This window comes from Chlamydotis macqueenii, chromosome 11 (genome assembly GCF_036417535.1).
Source record: "Chlamydotis macqueenii isolate bChlMac1 chromosome 11, bChlMac1.mat, whole genome shotgun sequence".
NCBI lineage: Eukaryota > Metazoa > Chordata > Aves > Otidiformes > Otididae > Chlamydotis > Chlamydotis macqueenii.
This window is the reverse complement of record NC_141566.1, coordinates 5,760,985-5,784,940: the sequence shown is the minus strand read 5'-3', so window position 1 is coordinate 5,784,940 and position 23,956 is coordinate 5,760,985. Positions and strand designations below refer to the sequence as shown.

At 39.0% G+C, this 23,956-nt stretch overlaps 1 protein-coding gene across 1 annotated transcript in view; it reads right to left on the bottom strand.

Annotated features, from left to right (window-relative positions):
• TENM1 (teneurin transmembrane protein 1) overlaps positions 1 to 23,956 on the bottom strand; it is a 321,398-nt gene that overhangs the window by 102,231 nt on the left and 195,211 nt on the right. Inside the window, exons 7-11 of the mRNA XM_086756176.1 lie at positions 23,117 to 23,316; positions 21,438 to 21,648; positions 18,012 to 18,113; positions 16,776 to 16,970; positions 13,251 to 13,451 (exon numbers count right to left, since the gene is read on the bottom strand). Coding sequence (XP_086612302.1) covers positions 13,251 to 13,451; positions 16,776 to 16,970; positions 18,012 to 18,113; positions 21,438 to 21,648; positions 23,117 to 23,316 — 909 coding nt within the window. The remainder of the gene's footprint in view (positions 1 to 13,250; positions 13,452 to 16,775; positions 16,971 to 18,011; positions 18,114 to 21,437; positions 21,649 to 23,116; positions 23,317 to 23,956) is intronic.

Sequence of the window (23,956 nt, the reverse complement as noted above, 5' to 3'; positions counted from 1 at the left end):
CAAAAAATCACCAATCTAGGCCTAATAAAGAAAGTTTTTTCAATTTAAATATACATTGCATTTAATAAGCTTGCATGATAATTTCAACAATGTTCCTGAGCTTTTTAAATTACCTTCCCACTGTGTCCTGGAGACAACTCTGTTCTGGCTTTCACTTGCAGCAACTGACTTTATTAATATAATTTTTTACACCCCAAAAAGCTCAAAAATTTTATGTCATAGGAGTTTCAAAAGCACTTGAGCTATTTTTTTTTCCAGTAAAACCTAATGGAAAGTTGTCCCCACTAGAGAAGGTTACCCGGGCGAATGCGTGATAGAGGTTTAATGTAGACAGCAGGTTTTACACATCTGTACTAGAAGAGATGTTATTTTTATGTACAGCTTATATCATTTTCCTGATTTAAATAAACTCCTTTGGCAATCTGGATTGTTATAACTGCAGCTCATCCAGGCTTCTCCAACAGCATCACAGTATGTCAGTTAGGTGTGTAATTTTTTACTTTCCTGGCCGACCACAGCTACGCTAATAAACCGCCAAGCTATGGACAGGTTTTCTACAGAGGCAATGCAGAAGTATTGCATGGGCTATGCCAGTACTCAGTGGCATCTGCTCTTCAAAGCCTGAGCTGGAAATTAAATGGACTTGGAAGTATCTGCAAAACATAAATTTTGAAGTCTTTGGCCATCACCTGCTAGGTTTTGTGAACGTGTTTCTTCTGGCGAGCAGAAACAAGGTTTCTGCATGGAAGAGGCAGCAAAGGTGCATTCCCCAGCAATTACTGCTACACCTTCTCCTTCACACCAAGCAATACTTGATGGGAAAATGCCATAGAACTTCATGTGAAATTTGGCACAGTCGAAAAGAAATCAATATGACAGATCATCACTGAATGACTGACAACTGTTTGGCAAAAAAAAAAATGAAACCAAAACTCTACTGTTCTGCTGTCAGAATACTAAAATAACACAGTCCTGACATGTATCTATGTGCACAGCCCAAGTTTAACCATTTTAATGTAGATTTAGAGAAAACAGAAGTGCAAAGGACTTCATACGATCACCTATTCTTCCATGTTCCAAACGAAATAATACCTGGCATCCCTTAAAACCTCCCAGCAACTGAGAACCTGCAACAGGACTAAGTAATCCATACCACCACCAGACTATCTTCACAGACAAACGTTCCCTCAATCTAAGTTTCTCTTGCTGCAATACTTGTTCTTCTCTCCATGCATCGCAGGCTTGCATCTATTAAAAGTCATCTCACAACACCACAAGAATTTGTGAGTTTGAGCAGTTTGTTAAATTTGTGTGAATAAATGCAAAGCAACACTTTAACGTTAATTACGTGAACACTGCAAAACTATTGCATTGAATCACATATACCTCCAACACAATATCCACAGTCATTTCCAAAGATTCTGCTCTTGCACAAAGTGGAACTTGGTGGCCCATCCCAACAAAGGACACAAAGAGCGAGATTCATCTCACCCAACCTGAGACATTTGTGTCTGAAATAGTTTTCTATTACAGTTTGTTATCAGGCTAGAATGTTTAAATTTATTCAGCTATTGCTATTTATCCTTTCTGACACTGTCATGAAACAAGAGACTGTAGCCAGCATAGAAAGCTACGTTAAGAAGAAGAGGAATGATTTTGGAAAAACTGTCAAGGAGAAAACAGGTCCTACTCTAAATCATATTTGCCTTCATTGGTGGCTCTGAACGATGTTAGAGGTGGTCGTAAGATATTACAACTATTTACAGTTCTATGTGCGTTACACAAAGATGTGGGTAGTCCTCAGACGCCTTAAATATCATTAATTCTTGTGTCTTCGTGATGTCTTCTATTAGTCGGACACGTATTAAGTACCCGGTTTCCCTCCATTACATAACTGATACCCTATTTCCTATTTTCTCTTCAGTATATCTATTGGTTTTGCTATGAAATAAATGAGTGATTCCAGTAACTAAGCTTTTGGGTGGTTTCACTGGGAATTGAAAACCAGCACAGCTAAAATCACTCTAACTGAATAAAGGATCAATCCTGGCACTCTTCATGTTGTGAACTGCTTTATCCCAGGAGGCGTTCTTCTTGGAGGCAATGTGGTATTTCAGGAGGTCTGGTCTTCCTCAGAGAGATGGGAGTTGCAGAAAAATGCTGTTGAATGGTCAGAACAAAATGGGGCAATCTAAACTTCACACAGCCCAAGCCATTAATTGTGATAATTCAGACACAATTATGTGTGCATGATGATCAGTCATTTCTACCAAAGGTAAAACTTCTCCATTCTCCAAACATTGTTTCATTTTAAACCTTTCTACTGTGAGCTTTATGCAGAAAACCTTTCTGATGTGTTGCCTCACAGATCTCTAGCTACCTTTCTTATCTTCCTACCACAGGCCACAACACGTAAAATAAAACCACTGGAACTAAAATGCCATATCCTCACTGTTTGTTACTCAGAACGTTTCACCATCAATCTAGCGATGGTTTTAATTGCTATCTGGAAATAACCCTACCATCATCTCACTGAACTTATTTCTGATGCATTAAGTACTCTATAAATAGCTCTTCCAACTTCTAGTAGGAAGGCTGCCATTAACACTATCGTGTATCTCCAAATACATCAATGAAATTGCATTTTAAAAAAAAACCTGTAATGTAGCTTCTGATAATGCTACACCTATTTGAAAGTATCTTTTCCAAGCTGAGAGCTTCAATTTGCTTGAAAATTTATTTCTGTAGAAAAGTAATCAGTGGACAGACAAAAAGGTCCAGAGGGCAAATACAGCAGAGGCGGGGAAAATGACAAAGAAACTTTTACCTTTTCTTAGATCTTTTATCACACTTTTTTTCCCCCAGCTTTATTTTTCATCTGATGAAGACTATTTTCTTCCTGATCCAAATCCAATTTGTATATATAAAAAACCCTCACCCTTTATCGATTTCACTGTGGTTCAAAATGGTATTTTTACAGTGCAAAAATTTAATCAATACAGCCTGATGAATCTGGACTGGTAATGGCAAACATCCGAACAGATATTTCATTTCAGGCAGCCAAAGCTCTGCAAAATTGATGCCACTGAAAAGGACTACTCATTTGCCATGGGGTATATCTCTGTTTACCCAGCCATGGTACTGTTGTAAAGCAGAAAACAATTACGCTGTGCTTGCCACACAAGGGACTTCAGCTGCAGGACCTGTCTCTTTCTCAGAGATGATACAGGTTGGCAGGTCGGACAAGGCCTTTGTGGGAAACGTTTGAAACAAATGAGCAGAAGTGTAGCCTAATAGTAAGGAAGATTAGACTGACACAAGGGCGTCCTCTGACCAGGACATGTTTTAAATACCCTGTTTCCCAAGCAAATGTGGAGTTTCTTTGTCAAATTCGGTCCTGTTTTATAATTTGTCTCCACTGTTTGAGTTCAAGTTGCACACGTTGTAAGGCAGTGAGACCACAGCCGTCGCTGGAGATCCATACTCTGACTAACAAGCTCCGAAATCCTTCACAATACACTGAGAACCACAAAAGGAAATGCCGTGCAACTTCTATCTTGTTCGATATTTCATTTGATCAGGAGACTAGTAAGAAAGCAGTCCAGAACAATCTATCACGAGCAGCAATGAGTGAGATGAAAGCTATAAAAGCTATGCCTTTGTGTTCGCTCACAGAGGGGAAAATGCAATCCACAGCTCCTTGGGCTGAAAAACTAGTTGTATAGGAAAAAAGGGAAACCTGTTGAGTAAGTGACAGACCATGAGAATCAGGAAAGGCATGAGGCCTATAATAATGATGAGAAACATGGAGAGCAACCAAATGGCTTTGTAGGGAAAAAGGAAACAGGCAAAGAGATGGCTCAGTAGGTACATTTAATAAAGCTATCTCACAGGTACAGCCTGAACTAATACAGCATCAAAAGAAAATAAAGATTTTGAGACACGTATTTTCAGCAAAAGTTCACCAGATAGCCTGAGTGGATCAGGATACATATGTATATAAGCACTAAATCTTTAATGATACATAAAAGTACTATTATTAACACTGACTACGGCTCTGCTCAAAGCATAAACTCTGCCACAATTATTTAGCTAGTAAATTTGAAATCTGATTAGTAACATTCAGTAAAGAAGTAATGATATATATAAGCACTATCTGCAAGGAGGAGGCACCATTTTTAATTCACTGGCTTACAGGATGACCTTTGAATACGGGTGCACTCACAAAATTGCTCTGGTAAGTGCTCACCTCAACCCTAACATGTTCTGTACGTTAGATGTACCTGCCGGCTTCAGTAATGAAGGTATATTTTACTTACCATATCTCTGAAGGGCTCAAAATGCTGAAAAGGTGGGCACTTGTACTACTTCTCAATATATCAGAGGAACAACTATTCCGATTCACCTGTGTAAAAGCCATGGCAGCCCCAAGACAGAATAGATGCCATTATTGCTGCCCAGATCGGACACAGAGTTGGCACTGAGAAGGAAAGGGGATAGTGACTTGCACGATCTACATCAAAACACTAGGACTGGATGCTTTTAGGACATACTTCCATTTTTACAATTTTTTTTTTTTTTTTTCAGGGAAGAGTGAGACTACATGGACAGACAGGAACAGTGGATCAACTGAAATAAGCCCTAGGAACTCTGTGTTCCCCCAAACAATGTGTATCACAATAACGACCAACATGAGAAATGAAAGGTCATTACCAGCTCCTGAGTAACATCTCGGGTTCACAATCAGAAGTAAAATCAGTTGAAGAGGCTGGCTTTGCATCCTCTCTTTTTAATGTAAACAGGCAGTTTCTTGAACAAACTCAACAGCCAGGCATAATAAGCTATTTCACAACAGCAAGGAGCGCAGCCTCAATTAGCAGGAATGCTACAGTGCCCAGTGACTGACTACCAACGCTGCTCACACGGACAAGGAGCAAACGTTTCCACGTTCACCCTGCGCTTGTGAAGATGAGTATAGAGAGAGACGAAGCCGCTCCCAGTAAATAAACCATGGCTTCCTCTGTGTCAGCAGCACAAACAGAAATAGCAACACGCATCTGGCAGCTGCTGTTCTGTCTCATTGTTGCTAAAGACGATGCAGCTCATGACTTGCATTTTTCCTGCACGAGGGAGAAGCAGCCCCTTGGGCACACGACCCTGGATTTTAAGCGAGCGCTGCTACCGCACTCCTCCTTGTCCCTGCTCCACCTGCAATAGCGCTTTGTTGATTTTAAAAAGCAAACGGGCGTCCTTTATTATTTTGCTCACACTCTTCCATCTACGCTGCCTACATTTTTCCCCTAACTCATCACTTCTCCCTGGTCCCTCCTTGCCCAGACGAACGCGCTTTGCTGAGGCAGTTTTGCTGTCCCCAGGACACGCTGCCCCGTCGCATACTGCTCAAAGATATCCTGCCGCTTCTTGCTCCGCAGAGCTGACAGGGGCTGGCCGCTCTTCTTCAAGGCATTTTTGTAATGAGGGCATGGGGTGACCAAAGCAGGAGCTGAAAATACAAATGTGCCACGTGAACAATCAGCTTTCTGCAGTCCACCAGAAATTTATTTTGGATCACAAGGTGATACATACTATTTTATTAATATAAAAGCTTTATAAAAGAGCCAAGGCTTCCTAAATTGACAAACGACACGCTCAAATATACACTGCAGCTACAATACACAAGGGGTTTTTGCTCTTATCACCACTGAAATGTTCTTGCATAATTCCTATAAACATAATCTTTTTGAAAAAGTATTACTTGACCCTAAACATTTAAGCAAAAGTCCTTAAATAGAGCAAAGACCAGGAATTCCTTAGATGTCAACATATATTACCCTTGCAACAATCTACACAATCAAAAACATTAATAATGCAATATGCAGGAGAAAAAAAAAAGTTCTCATGATTTTGACTTTTATCAATAGCAATTTCCTATTTTCAGAGGCAAGTTAAGCTTCATAGACTCTGCTGCATAAGCATACTGAAATTACAGCTATTTTTACAGAACTCTTACCATGACAATAAAAAATATTATAAATATCTGCTTTTCAGGGACCTATGCAACACATTTTGCATCATAGATGTTCTGAAATTCACTGAAGGACAAAACCTCCAGCTATTTCAGTACTTTTTTTTTGTACTCTTGCTCTAACAACTCCTCTTTTTGCTTTTCCAGCTGTGAGGAAAGGAAGCTCCACCCTATCACAAGAACCCTTCTTTAAATGCTGGTGGTATGGATAACTTGTCAGAGTTTCATCACTGGAGTCGGCTCAGAAAATTAAAAGTTGAAGATTTTCTATGTTGCTACTGTTCCATTGTCCGTCTAGGCTGGTTCCCCCCCCCCCCCCCCTCCATTGCAGCATCCACAGCACCAGAAGAATGTTCCCACAACTTCTCTACTTTTCAGAGATCCCTTTTATAAAGGATTTTTGCAGAGTACGAACATTGAGAGTCTGATATTTTTTTGGACATAGAGTATTTGCAAAAATCCTTTCCATACTATATTGCGTCAGTTGTTTTACTATGGTTCTTAATCACCATCTAGTAGATTGACTACCATGTAAGCAACAAGGTTGAGACACAAAAAGAGATGCAGGCACCTAACTACAACTTTAAATATCTAAATAAAAAATTTAAACCCTTACATCCTTTGCTTATCTTACCTAAATTTGAAGGTGCTTGAACCACTTTGGCACCTGAGTTGCTACTAAAATCCCACTTACTTGCCAGGTTTTGCTACTAGACAACCACCCAACTGAGGTTGTAACAGCTTGATGTTAAACTCTGATTGCTCTCAAAACAGATCTACTGGAGCTGGCCTAGCACAAAACACACTGAGGTCAACAGCTCCTGGACACAACGGACTCTCTATAGAGATGCGATGCCATGCATACAGAGAGGAAAGTCTTGGTTAGGTACCTAGAAGGTAGAGCAAACAGGACCATGCTGCTCTCACCAGAGGAACTCCGGTATCTTTCTCCTGGATAAGGGAAGAGCTGCTGGGATAGAAGCATCGGAAACTGGGTCTGTGGATTCCACCCAGTGGAGTAAGTAATACCTTCTTGTGGATTAGACCAGGATTTACAAAAGCTGAGCTAAGTAAATTACATTCACATTCGAATGAGAGATATTTCCAATAATTGCTGAATGAGGTGCAGACAGCAATAGATTAAGAATCTTAATGTTCAGGAAGAAAATGGGAAGGAAAGAGCCATTATTTTTGGCATATCTGCAAAATAAGCAGCAATCAGTTGAAAAACATCCCAAGTTTCCTCATTGTATACCTCATACCCTTGACTTATCCTATTTCTTAAATCAATACATGACTACATCAGGTATTTCTGGTTCCCTCTGGACTGATTTCATCATGCAGGAGAATTAATTTTTATTGGAGTGCTTCTTCACTGCCTTAAATTTCTCATGTTTTAAATTCTCCCGCAATACATAATAAGTGTTCCAATCTTTAACTACTAAGTTTTTAATAGAAATCTTGCTCACCAGATATCTTTTTGCAAACTCTTGCAACTCTACAGGAGATACAAATCAAACTAGTCACACAGAGTTTTTTTTTTCTTTTCAGTGAAATACACAGTAGTGAGAAGAGTCTTTCTACAATGTCAGACAATGTACAGCAGGGGAAACCTCAATCATCCTTTTAATTAGCAGAGCACTAATAGTCAAAGCTCCTCACAAATTAAAGAAAGAGGACAGTTAGACGAAATTAAGTAAGTCCATCATTTCTTCAGAACAAAACAACGAAGGATGGTTACAGTGTAATTAAAAAGTTCTTGAGATTGGTCTAAAATAGGGAGTAGAGCAGAAGTACCAACATGGAACAGAGCAGCCTATAGAAAAGGCATGACAGATAACATCACGTACGGAGGAAATTTCAAGGCTCTTTTCACTACTGCGAGTTGAAGTGAATATCCTTGTCCTTGGCAAATCAGAATGACTGACACTCATAATTTGCAATTTCCTCAACCTGAAGAGTTTTCTGATTGCAATGAAATGGTTTTACCTAATTATTTTTTCAAGTTGCACTTTTTGATGTTTAATTTTGAAACCAATTTGAGATGTCTTGAACTATATTAATATACTGTATTATGCCTTCATTTCTTTTTGAAGCGCTTTACTTTAAAAAATGCATACTTCTAATGATTTTTAAATTACTCTACTCTGCACATATCAATTTACAACAATTACAACATTTTGCATTTTTCAAAGCACTTCAGTTTTAAGAGGTTTTATGCTTTGCAAGATACTGAAGGAAGAGGCTGCTGATCCACTTTTACCCTTTGTACAATTACTACCAATCTTGCTAGAGAGAGCTTAACCAAAAATAGATATGCTAAATATATACCATCTCCATGTAATCATTTTAGGATGAATGTTTTCGTGACTAAGAACTGCCAGTACTCTTCTCCCAACCATAATTAGGTTGCTTCAGTGGTATAAATGGATTCAGTGGAATTATGACAAATGTCCTGGTGTAAGGAGGACGGAAACTGGCCTACTTTGTCTGAAAAGAGTCTAGAGAAACGAATACAGGACAGGATGTCAGAGGCATCATCCCTGTCACAGATTTCGTTACTCTCCAGTCCATAATATTTTAGTCATAGTGCTGCAATTAATTAGTGACTTGGGGCTGGATTCTCACCTGAAATACACTGCGATTGCACTGGTGGTATCTCTGCAGTTACACTAATTTATGCTAGCTAAGACTCTGCCCCACTGAACAAATCCTTTTTTTTCCTTAATATTTCACTCCCTTAATCTTAAGGCTTCATGTTAAAGGTGTCAATCTGAGAACAGAAGATGAGGGTTTTTTGTTTGGTTTGTTGATGCTGCACCTTCAATTAGCCAGAGCTTCCCTTCTACCTGACGTGAGTAGCAAGCAAGCACAAGTTTGATTTGGTCTTTCTGAAACGCACTGCCTATATGCCTCAAAGGGAGACGACTCATTAACATCAAGGGATTTTGGATGACAGCCTATAAATAAAGCAACAAAGATCCACAGACAATAAGTAGAAAGTTGACTAGACTGAAGTCCTGGTGACATTAAAAGAGTGTACTATCAGTCTTTCAGTCTACGAGACTATTTTGTCACGTATGCAGTAAATCACCCCATGCCGTACAGGTCAGCTAAGCCATATGTTGAAAGTCTTGAATAATAATGGATTTTCACATATAATAATAACTGGCTTCAGTGTGATGTAAAGATGCTGAGGCTCTGAAATAGGCCAAGGATGACCTTTTCCAGCACAGATAGTCTTCAAGAAAAATATTTCATAATCAGTACCACTTGGAACAAAGTATGAAATTTCTATTCTCTATTCACATCTTTTAGACAAGGGGGGAGACTAAATGAGAAATGAAACCCAATCTTTTGTGCATTTCTCTTGAGCATGTCCACTGTCAGATGGCTACACTGGCAACGGTCAAGCGTCTTTGGACATTTTTGTGTGACTTGCCAAAGAATGACCAAAATAGGAAAAAACGAAAACTAAATTAGCAAAGCAATAAACAAGATAAGAAGGAATTAATTCAAACACCAAATACTCACATTTATACTGTGAGTATTATAATGGGTTTTAAATTTTCAGTGCTTTACATTAGAGAAGTGTTTGTTTTTCCACAAACTAAGAGAGACAAAATCACATGGGTTTCTTTTTTGAAAGCATGAGCTAAAGCTATTACAATGTTTGAAGGCAACCTACTTGCTGTATGGCAGGTGTGACTGTGGGGGTCAATGTCTTGGACAGTGTGGAATAACAGTGCTGTTGCTGTTCCTTTTTGTCTTGGAAACACTTAGGGAATCAAAATGGTGGAAAGACAGCTCACCTGAGAAATGTCTCAGGTGCAAAAGCATCGCAAAAGCTCAATGGACAATCTGAGATGTTTAGTTGTGGACCCAAAAGAAGGGATAATGCCAGAAGTCATATTCCTATATGGAAGCTTCCAAGATGGAAGCTGTGCCCACCTCATTTTGACAGTCCCTTTAGAAACCATACCCCATGTGAGAGAACACTAGAAATAAATCCAATTCACTCCATTAATCTCTGTTCTCGTGCATGTGCTCCCTCATATATAACTACATACACACGTCACCTTTTTTTAAACTAGCCACTTCTTAGAAACCAATTAATTCAATCATGTCACAGCTCAGTGTTTGTTGTACACAAACACTCTCAACATGCAATTTCATGTGCAATCTGATTTGAACAGTCTGGTAGATTAGGAAAAGACACTGTCTTTATTCCAGCAACTGTGCAGAAGAGCAAGTATCTACAAGAGCAAGTATCTGCTTGAATGATCAGGCCATGCATCCTTAGCAAAATGGCATTTCTTTATGTGTGAAAAATGAAATCTGTTTCGTAAGAAACAAAGGAAAGATGAGCTAGTCAAGATGTAAATATCTTCTTCTGTCTTTCCTTAACCTTTGAAAATTTAAGCTTGGAATTTCAGTGTTCACTTGGCGTAATTTTTAATGAAGCAATAGGAAAAGAAAAACACATACTTTATGTGGTCAGTCAGCCTTCCCAAAGGCCTACCCAAAACCCAAGAAATGCATAAATTTTTTCTGGCATTATTTTTCTTGTGGGGGTGGAGATAGAGATAGGGAGACAAAGAAAGAGAAAGGGGGAGTGGTGGGGAGAGAGAGGCATGTGTACATAGCATTATGAAAAGAAAATAGATTTAAAACTCCGGCTCTTTTAAGAAATATTAAGAACAAAAATCATAATGAATTTGACAAAGAATTTGATAGCCTTTCACCCCACAGAAAGAAACACATTGTCAGACTTTTCACCTATTCAAATGGGGAGTAGAAGCAGAGAGGGTCTGACATAATTGAAACAATTTGCCTAAGGACACAGTAGACTATCCTTCATTTTGAGCCTTTGTGAGAAGGTTGAATTTCTAAAAACTAAACAGAAATTATGGGTGTCAAGCAGAAATAGAAGGATGATTTTCTTTGATACATGTCCTACAGAAAATCAAACAGCATGAACACCATGGTCTCTTCTAGCCTCAAAAATCCATGACTGATTCCACAACTGATTTGCGGCTCCAAACACTGGCAATCCTTTAGGATACGCACAAGTCACACAGTCACCCTTCACCTCTGTTCCTCCATGTCCGCACCAATTTCTGTCCTTCCCCAGTCTGCTACTTGTAAAATGGAATTTCTTACTGTTTAAAGAGCTAAAGATAGGCAGGTTGGAAAAGGTGTTTTAGAGAAGGCTCATCCCTCTTCAGGTGGGCCACAGTATTTCTGCAATAACGTACTCAAAAGCATTCTGGCATCTTTGCGGTAAAGAGATGGTGGAAAAGTGCAAAGGTTTGAGGCAGGTTGAGAAACTACTCATCTGTCCTTTGCAAATCTTTCCTTGCTGTCTGATTCCAGATGAGCAGTCTGTCGTTTACCCTTTTTGTCCTCTTCATTGTACAGAATCTCATGATTTTTTCCATTCACATATGACAGCTTGTTTATTCTGACCTTGTTGACTTACTCATCTGATGCTTTCCTTCCTCACTAAAACCAAGCTTTACTTCCAGCATGCACAGCAACCACTGATTCTAGGAAGAAAATCTCAACTGCAAATGAACAGCTGTACTTCAGCCTAATGCTCATTGTATTGACACAAGAGGCCTGAATCTAGCTTAACACCTATGAAGAAAAACGTATTAGAAAGAAGAAATCTGAAGTATCTAGCTATAGAGAGAGATGCCTGTTGATTGCTGTAAAAGCATTCTTTGATAACTCAGAAGACAGCAGGGATGAAGAGTATTTTCTCTATTGGTTGATGAAGGTAAGGAAAAAAATTACTTTTCTTCTACAAATTAATCAAAGCAGCTTTGGAAGTGAGACAAACATGAAAACTATGATCCGAGCACACAGGATAAAAGCCTCTTTGCTTGCAGTTATTTATTAGCTCATTGTTCCCTTATTTAGTATCTAATTGCCCCATGCAGCTGACACAATAGACCTATGGGAGAGTAACATCTCTCTTTGAGCTACAATAATGTTGTATTAGAACAGAATTAGTTTGCATATTTTGTGAGTAAAAATTTAGTACATATCCAGCACCTTTCCTAATTATTTGCTTCATTAATGGAAGCACTACTCTATTACTAACCTTCAGAGAATATTTTTAACATGTAATAAAACACATGATAAAAATGCAAGCAGCCAGGCTTTTGCTGAAACCCAATAAGAAGTCAATTCTTATCAAAGCAGGTACCCTATCCGACAGTGTCAGACTGAAATTACATGCATTAATTTTGGAGTGCAGAATGAAGGCAGGGTCCTTGTAACAAACACTGAAAGTTATTAGCAGGTCAAAATTTTGTTCCTTAAAAAGTTATCATGGAGTGGGACATTTCGTAACTCCCAACTTAAAGATCATAACCACACACTTTAAAGATCCGAATGGAAATTTATACTGTTCCAAGTGTTCTTTTGAACAATGATTTCTAAGAAAAATTGGTGACTTGGACGACTGGTTGTATTCCACAGTATTCAGCAAATCTGTCACTTGAATCTATTCTATACTAGGATGTGCTACTTATCATCTGAGTTTTGTGAGCTTTATAGGGGAAAAAATAGTAGCACATACATTGGTAATGACATGCTCCATTACAGAGTAAAATGTCCAGAGTGCATTCATTTCAAGAAAACGAAACGTAACTGTACAAAGCGCATTGGAAATCCATTTCAACTCCTAATCAAATTCAGTGGGATCAAACCTTGATGATCCTCTAAGAAAGAAAGGAGTTTTTATCCCAGCATGAGAGAATGGATGGTCATTTTTGTTTAAAAATTTTTTGACAGAGCCTTCTTCCTCATCAGCTACTGCATTCAGACCATTATTTTTTTTTTATATCCTTCCGGTCTCTCTCACAGTTGTGGATTCCCCCATTGCATGAGCCTGATAAGTGCTTAACATCTCATGCGAGAGTCATGCTTAACCGGAATACATGCCAGGAGGCACTTGCACTCTTGCAGGACTACTGTTCTCGCTGGCACGTCATCAGGCAGTCAACATTCTTGTTACAGAGAAGCAGCCTTTCTAACCTCTACAATAGAAAGCCAGTTGCTGCCAAGCCCATGAAGTGCCATGCCATAGCACCACTGGTTCATCCCTATCTTGTTTTTTAAATTCATAATAGCACAGTAACAGCAACTACTTTCTTTCATGACTCAAACAGAACGCATAGGCATTACTGAAAAAAACCCAAAATCTCCAGCATACCTGTTGAACAGTCTGAACCCGTCCACTGTGGTTCGCAGCTGCAGAGTCCCGTCTCCAGCAGGAACGTCCCGTGCCCCGAGCACTGCTCCTGGCAGACGGGAAGCGATGTCTCACAGTTCACACCGCCCCAGCCCGCCGAGCAGTGACATTCCCCTTGAACGCACACACCGTGGCCAGAGCACGTCGGATCCAAGCAGTCCTCTGGAAAACAGGGAACATACAACTTAGAGCATAAAACTAGCACCTTCACAGTGGTTTCCTATTGAAATAACATCAGGGATTCAGATTAATTTGGTGATTTGTGTGCAAATACCCAAAACAATGTTAACAAACACAAGGAAAAAACACTCCATGCTAACATCTGTGCAAAAGTATAAGCCCAAAAACAAGGAAAAAAAAAGTAAGCATGTAGACTATTAGAGATCATATGATTCTGCTTGTCAAGGATATTGTCTTATTTTTTAAAATGCAGATTCCCAAGACAGATCTATTGGTCCAAGTCAGTGAAGTTTGTGCTTCAGTAGCAGGGCTGGAAAGAACTGGACCAATTCATAATTACTTCTACAATTGTGCATTTTGTTTCCATTTGGGTATGTGTGCTTTGTGTTTTATTTACATCTGGGAAAAGAAAGATTTATTCTTTCATCTTCCTGTGGAAAGGTATCTCTACAGCTAAAAACTTGATACAACAAAAACGGCCATCCACTAACCCTGAGGCTGAATGCTTGCTGTAAAAAAACCCCATATACTCATAAAAAGCATGTGCTGGGCAGTTGCAGATAATGAACAGATTCATAAAAGTCATAATGTACTGATGAACAATTTGCAAACAGACAAAGAGCTAAATTTGTTCTCAATTTGGATTAAACTATTCCTAGTGAAAAATTCAGGGGCTCTGTAGAAGAATTTAAATCAGCTGGTTAGTCCTGTATAATCAGCATATTCTCTCATAAAGCCCCAGCATTTCTTTAACGAGATAGATTTCAAGCAGAAGGCAGCTTGCCTTCTCTGGAGGCTGCAGTCAGGCCGCAGAGCTGAAGAGGAATTTGTGGGGTCTGAGCAGGGGAAACAATTAGCCAAAAGCCTATTCATGTTAGATCAATGCCTCAAACTGATGTTAAAGAGACACTTTGAAAGTTCTTGTATGTATTTTCCAAGGATCAGCACAAGTACTGTTTAATAAATAAACTATAAACTTAACAAACAGTGTTCTGTGCTACAGGGATGAAGAGATGCTCTCTGCTTCCGTAAGGGAAGGCTAAATACTTGAGACATAGAGATTAACGGCCTCCGGTTTACAGGACCTTTTGACTCAAGAATAAAGAAGTGATGCTTTATCTTTTGAGCTGCTACGCCACCAATTCAAGATCTTATTTCAAGATTTATTTTGCATCTTTTTCAGCCTTCCAGGCTTGTGCACAGCACAATGTAATTCTGAAAGAGGGTAATCTGTTTGTGGACGTTGCATATCTTGCTAAGCATAGGGCAAAAATATGTGGTAATTTTCTCTCTGAGATAACTATTTTTTCCCATCTTTGGAAACTGAGTGGCTCCATAAACAGTTTTAAAAGTATCACTCACTTTAGTAATGATAACCTCACAGGAGAAATAAAAAGGACTCCCACATGTAGCTACTGGTGTTCCCTGGGTAGCACATCTGTTACTATGTCTGTTATGTTAACAGTTCTGCTAGAATACTAAATTCATATTTACACACAATCATGCAATCTGAATTCCTGACAGAATTACTTTCCCTGCTGCACAAGCGATGTTGTACGATGCAGCAAACTGAACAGTCACGTCATGCACACGCTGTTACAACAAAAACCCACTGCACTTGGTTGCACAGGTTCGTTTCATCCACCCTATTTCCAAATAATTCCACCTTTTTAAAAAATTTAAATACATCTCTCACTTTAAAAATCCAATGTTTTCACACTCTTAGTTTCAATAGCTGCCTGACTACATTTAGCTCTTTTTTTTTCCACACATTTTGCAGGATCATAGAATGGCAAGAAACAAAGCCACTGAAAATGGCAGTCAGTCTCTCATCAGCTACAGGTTTCTTCAGCATCACAGCCTCAGTGAGTAAATCTGTGTAATACTTGTTTTTTCCCATTTGGGTTTTCTTGTTTTTGTCCATTTCTGAAACTACCAACAACCGAGCATCTCAGAAGCATTGCCTTGATCCTCCCTTTAAAAACCGTACCACGTTCGTCAAATCCATCCTGGACGTTTTTCTGACTAGAGAATTCAAGCCACATAAAGAGCCTCCTCAGTGTGCTACTCAAAAGCATTACCTAAAATCTATATAGCAGCAAGAACAAAGTATGCTGTCACTAGCTTCAGGCTAAGGAGACCAGTGAAAAATCATCAAAACAGGGCAAGCATAGAGAAGGGTTCTGCTTTCTGAGGCTACGCACAGGGGAAGAAAGTCAAGGCTGATGAGCTATCTCCAAAATGCCAACAGGCAAACAACAACTGCTTCCTTCTATAGATGAGGGCAGAGACACATCGGTGCTACAACAGCAAAAGCACAATTACTTGTTCTCAGAATTTCCTACCTTTTATTAGCCAGGCCTTAAAGGATGCCAGTTTAGTACCCTGAACACAGCTCACAGTAAAAATGACATACGACAACAGAATTGCACAAGATGCTCTGGTAAAATGAAACTGTTTGCTGCTCTTTTGGCTTTATATTGTCAATACGTTCTTTGCAGAAAAATCTAAGATGTAACAGAATGAAGAAAAGGCAAAGCTGATTACAATCTGCTGATTACTTTGGAGAACCACCACATCAGATTTTGTTTAAATGATCTTCTGTCCTACCCTTAGCTTTTGGCCAAGGAAAAAAGTCTGCACAGGCTCTCTGACAGTGTGTGTGCTCAGGGACTGAGGTTACTGGCAGCAAGGAGGATGGGGACACCAGACACCCTGCCTGAAAATAATATCTGGAGCTTGAGAGAAGAAAAGTGGAGACAAACAAATCAAGACGGTCTCACAACTTTCATCAAAAAAAGGAATCCTTGCTTGCTGGGATGTTTTCCAGAAAACTTTTAGAGGATTGAGAATACATTGCTTGCTGAAAGGCAAAAACTTCCATCCAGTTCTGCTCTTGCTACTGAGATTCAACGGAGGGAGGGAACCAAAATCATCCGAGAACTAGAGTCCTCCCAGACTGAAAGAGAAACTGAGTACTTCAGAGGACTGCCCATGCTACAATTATTAAATAGTCTTATTACACAATATTAAATAATTTTAATCTTTTAGAATAAAAATCTGAATCTTTGAAATTATGCGATCAGCTTCCACTGACTGTCACTCAGACCTGAACGCCCTTCCCTTTGATAATTTTCTATCTTAACATTACTTTCTATGAGACAGTAAGGGTGCTTTTGAGCAAAACAGTACTGCTTCACAGTAAGCTTCTCACATCTACGTGAGTTCTTAACTACCTTGAGACAGGTTTGGAGATTAAAGACAAAAATCAAAGCCCTTAACTGTAGAGAGGAAAACGTCACAAACCTTCCTCACAAATCTCTCCTTTGTATCCAGGGACGCAGATGCAGATGCCCATGATACAAGTGCCGTGGCCAAAGCAGGTTGGATCAATACACTGTTCTTCTGGAACATCACACTCTGGTCCTTTCCACCCATTTCGACACACACAGTGACCTTTCTCATATTCTCCATTTCCGCTGCACAGAACTGGACAGGAATCTGAAGAAGGCAGAGTGACCTTTTTAATGTATTTACATGCTTACACAGATTAACATTTATTGCATTTATCATTCTGTGAAATTGCTTTTCCACTCCAGGCCGCCGATCCTCCATTTGATTCGAGGGTTGTGGCAGACTGAAATCTTTGAATTAGGTAATACAGCTGGAACACAACGTCCTTGTTTCCTTAGTCTGCTTCACGACTATACCTTAATTTTGACCTGAAATAGGACATCTTAGAAGATAAAAATAATTCCCTCCTCTTGATTGGCCTCTGCAGAAAATTTGCAGTGATGCCTGCTTATGATTTGCAGTAAGATTAATATTTCTCCCCTGTGAACTGAAGCAAGATACTGCCCTTTTCTTCCGTCTTCTAAGCAGACTTAACACCACTGAAGTTTCAGCCATTACTGATCTTAACATAAACCAGCGATGTGGAAACCCAGTTTTACAAGCCAGTATCAACTCCTGAGCCAATCAAGCTCTTAAAAAAATAAAGTCAATCCTAAATTTGAGGACACAGTGGAAAAACATGAGAAATTCCAGACGTCATATGCAGCAGATGAACAGAAATAAGCTCACTTACAATCCTGTTAGCATGCTTTTGACCAGGTGCTGGAAACAGTCTCTAAGCTGCTTTAGGTTCTTTTCTACACTCTATTCAAGCTAAGACCACAGAAGAATTTAACTTACTTACGCAATTTTCTCTGAAATGAAACTGTTTGTCTCTTTTAAATAACAGAAAACATTATGCTAAGCTAACACACTTATTAAAAAATGTATTTAATAATCACGGAGCAGATGCAGAGGGATGGAGGAACCTATTCGCTCAAAGTTAGGGACAGAGAAGTGGTTGATGCATCTTAGCTCAAGTACAGTAAAAAAAAAACTTTCTATGCGTGTGCTTGTACCGTATCTGCCATCTGGCTAGAAAAAGGAATTTAATCTCCTTCAATCAGTTTGAATCTTTGCAAGCCCAGCAGTCACACAACATAATCATGATCCCCGTCATGCACGGTGGGTCAGTTAATATGAGATTACCTTTTGCACAATCAGGACCAAGGAATCCCGGGAAACAGTGGCAGTGCCCCGAGATACATTCTCCATTCCCATTGCAATTAGTAGAGCAGTCATCCAGGACTTCTGTTTATTCAAAGAGTTGTGAACAAAGAAAAATACAAAATGGTTGAATTAGAAATGAACGGTGTCTTCATCTCAGTCTGCAGGACACATCTCAACACACAAAGAGGTGCAGAAGCAGTAAAAGGCCCATTTTCATTCATAGGGAACAGAAACCAAAATTCCTGTTCAAGCAGCTTACAAATATTAGATTTTGTCTTGACAGGTTTGAGATAACAAGTGCATCATTTATATTACACCAAGAAGCTTTTAAAGTAAATGTTCATGTAAAATTTACCACCATTAAAAGCACTGCAAGAACCAGCGTATTTGCTGAAAAAAGTCCACCTTCAACAATTTCTTTTAACGTTGAAGTAATTTGTCTGAAACCTGTTTATAGAGTAAATTGCCTTCTATGGTGTTCATATGAACCATGTGAATTGAATTCCTTGGGGGAGTGTGGGATTTCCACTTGTATAAAATCAGATAAAAAATCCCAACTTTTGTACAGTGATGAAACCGAATGCAATAAAGGAGTATGAACTAGATTCGAAGAAAACAACCCCACCTTGAATTCTGATCTTAAACTTGCCCGTGTTTCATCACACAGCTTTGGACAGTAAACCACTTAACCCCACACACCTGGGGACAGGCTCATATCCGTACATGGACTAGCCGTTTTTAATTTACACGTGTATTTCCTACAGGAATTCAGTGAATTCACTGATTTATACAGGTTTTGTGTAAAGAATATGAAGCAAATCCAAGGCTAAGAAGCTCCTATGTGGAGCAGGTCACTGGCATGCCAGTGCCAGGACTGAGGGTCTGTTGGGGAAAAAGACTAAAATCCAGATTCTTTTGAAGACTATCTGCCCATGGCAAGTGATCTGGGAGGAAAGACTTATCTCAAGAGAGGGCATACCGTTGGAATATTTAATATAATCCAATCTGATACACTTTAAAACCCAACGTAACTCGTCAAAAGACGGATTATAGGCACATCCTACAACTAATATGAATAAGAGAAATAAGTTTATTTTCATCTTATTTATGGACACTTGAACAGATAAGGATTGGTTCCTCTTGAAAACTCCTACTGTTGTTTAAAAATGTTCCTTTTGAGCTATCAGTTTATACCAAAAAGCAGCCATTTGATATGTATCTGTTCATCAGACATCCACAACGTCTACACAGATGTCTGTTTCAAAGTCAAAAAACCAGTCTGTTTTCAGAAGTAAGCTTTTTCACAGATATGCTGCTTGCTGTTAATAAATTTACATATTACTGTTCATTATCAACTTTTCTCTTGCTCTGTGTGTACACTTGCCTGTCTTCTCAGTTTTCCAGAATCACGTGGTAAATGATCCCTACATTGATCTGAAATGAAGAATCAATGGTTTGAAAAGTTACTCCCCCTCAATGCAATGTCTAGTTTGGGCTGGCCTTTATTCAGCCTACGAAAGTACTTGAGACATGCCAGATTTTGCATGCAAATTATCCCCCTCGAGGGAAAGTCTGATCAGAGCTTTAGCTAAAGTGCCAGCAAAATCAATTTTGTACATAACTAATATCGAACAACTTGAAATACTACCTAACAGGCACTTACGAGGAGGGCATGACTGCTTCACACAGCCAACAGCAGAGATGCACTGATGCACCCAAGCTCTTGGTCTATTCTGAGTGTTTCAAACAGTGGTCCTGGTTGATTCCTTTGTCAGTAGAGGTGTCAAATATGACTCCAGCCCAGACTAGGGTAAGGAGTATGGCTCAAGGGTGGTTTTTTTTTTTGTTTTTTTTTGTTTTTTTTTTTTTTTGTGGAAACTCCCTAAGAAACAATCAAGAACCATTACGCAAAGAAAAGTATGAGAAGATGATACACAGGTCATGAAAATACAATAGCTAGCACTATTTTCAAATGCATCAGCAGTAGTTTCTTGCAGCATGAACTCTCTTTTTCAGCAAAATGTCTTCTTGCTGCCTTTTCTGAGATTAAGTATAAGGATTTGTGCCTGCACTGTTGCTCTCACTGCTCCCCTCTGTAAGACCTAGTCTGTTCTGCTTACTGGCCAAGAAGAGATAGACAACTTATTTTTCTCCAAACGTAACAAGAATCAAACACCGGCGTTCAATTTCTTTCTTTTTTTTTTTCCTTTTTTTTTTTCTTTTTTTTTTTTTTGAGAGGGAATGCTACTTAACAATGAAATATTTGTTAAGCCCTCCTGCAGAAACCCTGCTGTCTTACAGTAGAAATAAACAAGGGGGCAGGTTTTTGCATTCTGATCTGGGCTGGAGTTTTTCCAGGTTTTATGCTCTTCACAGAGCATCTGTGAAGATGCTTCAAAAATTGCTTGAATATTATTTTCTCATACGGCACTGCATAATGGCATTTTTTTCTTGCTTGCAAAAGATTCACTTTTCCAAACAGAGCAAATATGAACTTTTAAACAAAACCCAGTCATTTCAATTCTAGCTCGATTTCTAAATAATTTTCCTGCAAGTCCTTCAAAATCTTGGTATTTGAAGCATACCCTCCTGCTCTGCAAGGTGTTTACCATCAAGTAAAAATAGCACCCAATTGTTCTAAAGAGCAGATGGCATGTCCGTTACTAGTGAAGACATCTTGCTAAACATATGGTAGAACAGGTTAACTAAAGGGCATAGTGGTTAAAGTCTTGCAGCAAACCGAGACTGTCATAAATACAACACTTCACCTAAATTTAAATTCCGAAGAAACCTGACATGAGAGTGCTGCTCACTAACAACACCTAGAGTTGCAAACACTTGTCCGCCTATGAGTATTAAAAAGGCAGCAGGAATCTGATATGCCACCAGGACAGTCTACTATATCTGCCTGCTGTGTTCCAAAGAAAATGCTGCATCCAAATAATTGTATAAAGCAGCAGCATCAAACAAAAAAATCCACAGAAGTTGTCTTTTAGTTTTTCTAACTGGCTAAAATACTGGAAATAAGAACTTAAAGCCTGGATAATTTTTGTAGGATTTATGGTTCCCATGTAAATAGAGAGGGTAGACATAATCTCTTTTACTTTGTGCAAGATAACACAAGAAATTACTCAAGCATTTAAGCTGTCGTATAAAAATCTTATCACACATGAAAACTTCACACGTAATTAATTTGGTAACATCCATCTTGAATACCTAACAGTTGCTATTTGTCTAATATTGGCAAAAACACAAAGCTGCTCCACTGAGGTTAAACTAAGCTGAAACAAAACATATTTAAGAGAATACTTAAAGAGAAGGCAGAACCAAGGTCAATTATTTCTTTTCAAATACAGCTTTCCAATGGAATAAGCAGAACAACAATTTTATTGTAACTGTTCTTACCAATCGCTGTAGTTAGTACAAACACTTGCTCCACCTTCTTTCCATCGTTGTAGAATGCCATATGCCAAGCTCCTTGATCCATATACTCGATGAAACCTGTCTCTTGTAGCGAAGTTAAGATCAGGTTCCTGGGAGCTTGCTGAGGTTCCTCTGAGTTTTTTGGTTCCTGTTTAATTAACTGCTTTCCATCCATCAGTTTTACAAAATCAAACTGAAATAATAACGAGCAAAAATTAGCCACCCAACAATTTTTTATGAATCTGCTCTGCCTGTCTCATTCAAACAGGAATAAACAGTTGAAATCTTAAGAGGAATTGCCTGACTCACTAAGCATCCCCCAATGTGGACAGCAGTTGCATAATCTATTTAGCTTCAGTTTCCACATAGAAAGCGTTATGGTAGGTCAGAAATCTGGCATCAAGACTTGCTGTTTGCTATGGCAGGGTAAATTCAGACTTGCTGCACTAAATACAGCAGATTGACTTCAAAAATTACATCTCTTTAATGGGAATAATTCCAAAATTCCCAAGCTGTAGTGCCTACATTACTCAGTGATTCATCTCAAATGCCAAGAAGAGATTAAAGACCCTGTTGTTTTATACCAGATTTTTAAATGTTTGTCCCTTAATATCATATATCAAAACCTAAATATACTTTTTATTTAGATTTAATTTTATTAATCCAAATAAGTATCTATCTAGTATTTACATGGAAGTTCTTAGTACCTGACCAAGCTGATGATGACAACTCTCAGACCAGTTAACCTCAAAAACCTCAGAGATGTAAATCTTGCTATGAATCCCTGTTCAAGAAATGTATATATTTCTCTAGGTTTTTCTAGGTATTCCGATTTTCAGTGAAGTTCAGCTCAACTGAAGACTCGGCTTCAATTAAAGTCAGTGACAGCTAAAAGTGCTTATTTCTAAGATCAAAAACTCTAGTAAATAATTTTTGATGCTAGACTAGATGATCTTCAAAGGTCCCTTGTAAATCTTTCCATATTTCCACATGAGTTTCTCACACTCTACGGAGTGTGATCCTGCTATAAGAGTGTGATCCTGCTATAAGAAACCTGAAAAATCTGTTATCTACAGAAATTACAGCTTCATAGGCCAAATACATTAAGCCTAAAAAACCCTATTTGAACGTGACCAGTAATATTGCATATTCTTACTGCTTAACTAGATTTTCTCCTAAAAAATCCCTAGGAGTAAACACTCAAAACTAATCTTCATGCTAGAAACCAGAAACAGCTTTTTTTTTTTTTTATTCTCCCCCCACCTATAAACCCTACACTGACTAGGGAATCTGTTGGTTTTGATGAAGTCATAAAAAGATTAAACCATTTTCAAATTATCTGGTACTTCATCCCACTGTCCCCACAAAGATGTCGAAACTACACAGCAGCACAGCGTGTATCTGCCCAGCCTCTCAGACAGTAACATCACACCGGTCACAACTGCCGACCCTTCTGGTATGACCCTGGCCCTTCCTCAGAGAGAGCATGGTTTGAGGGTATAGCTAGACCTCAAGTCTACCTGCTGGGATAAACAAATTGCTTTTTGTGATCACAGCCAGTCCCTTCCTCCCTCCCCCACTTTGAAAGTGTATGGTGAACATTCGCATCCACTGCTCTTTGAAAATGTAAGCATGTTAGACTTCGTATTATTGCTAATTACCTGAGTGTGAGTAGGTGGGATGTTTCTTCTGCCATAAATTCCCAGCAGAGAATCCTTCGCCAGGGAAATGTTAAACTTCAGGTACATGGGGTGATGTATAGTAATCTGAAAGCGCCAGAATAAACCAGGGGGGATCGTCTGCATAACCTGTGCTCCAATCTCAACTTCTCCCGTGTCTATGGTCCGTCCCTTCTGAAACACTAATTTTCCAGAAACAAACAAGACAATCAGTTGTGCGTTCATGGTAGTGAAGACAACAGGTCACAAGGTATAAACGTGCCTTAGGTATATAGGCATATATTGAAAACAACCTCTAAAGAGAGAAGTTTTCACTAAAACCACTACGTTTTTATTCAACTAGTTGAGAAGTACAAACTCGCATGCAATATTTGTGACCACAGCCATCACAGAGCATTTTTACCTTGGAAATCTTGGAAGGCTTTACTGAACATAAAAAGGCAGAAGTGCTGTTGTGTAAACCACGGTCTTTACCTATCAGCTATGCAAACAAAACCCATTCAACTGAGAACTCACAGAGAGAATACAGAGGGAGAGCTTCCTCTGGCACATACTTTGGACTGCTGCCCAACGGGCATTGCATAAGCTACACAAACGGACACCAGTGAGGACAGAAAATCCATCAAACCTGGTAGGTCGGAGCCCATGTCCAAAGCCTAGATTGCCATTAATCACCATTCCTAATGATTTTATTATGGTGATAATCTAGTCCTGGAGAAATAAAGAGCATCTGTTTTGGCTTGGACTTTCCACGTGAAAGCGTTAACAGGGGCACGAGGATAGGGACAAGCAATCTGAAGAGAAAATTGGCATAATTTCATA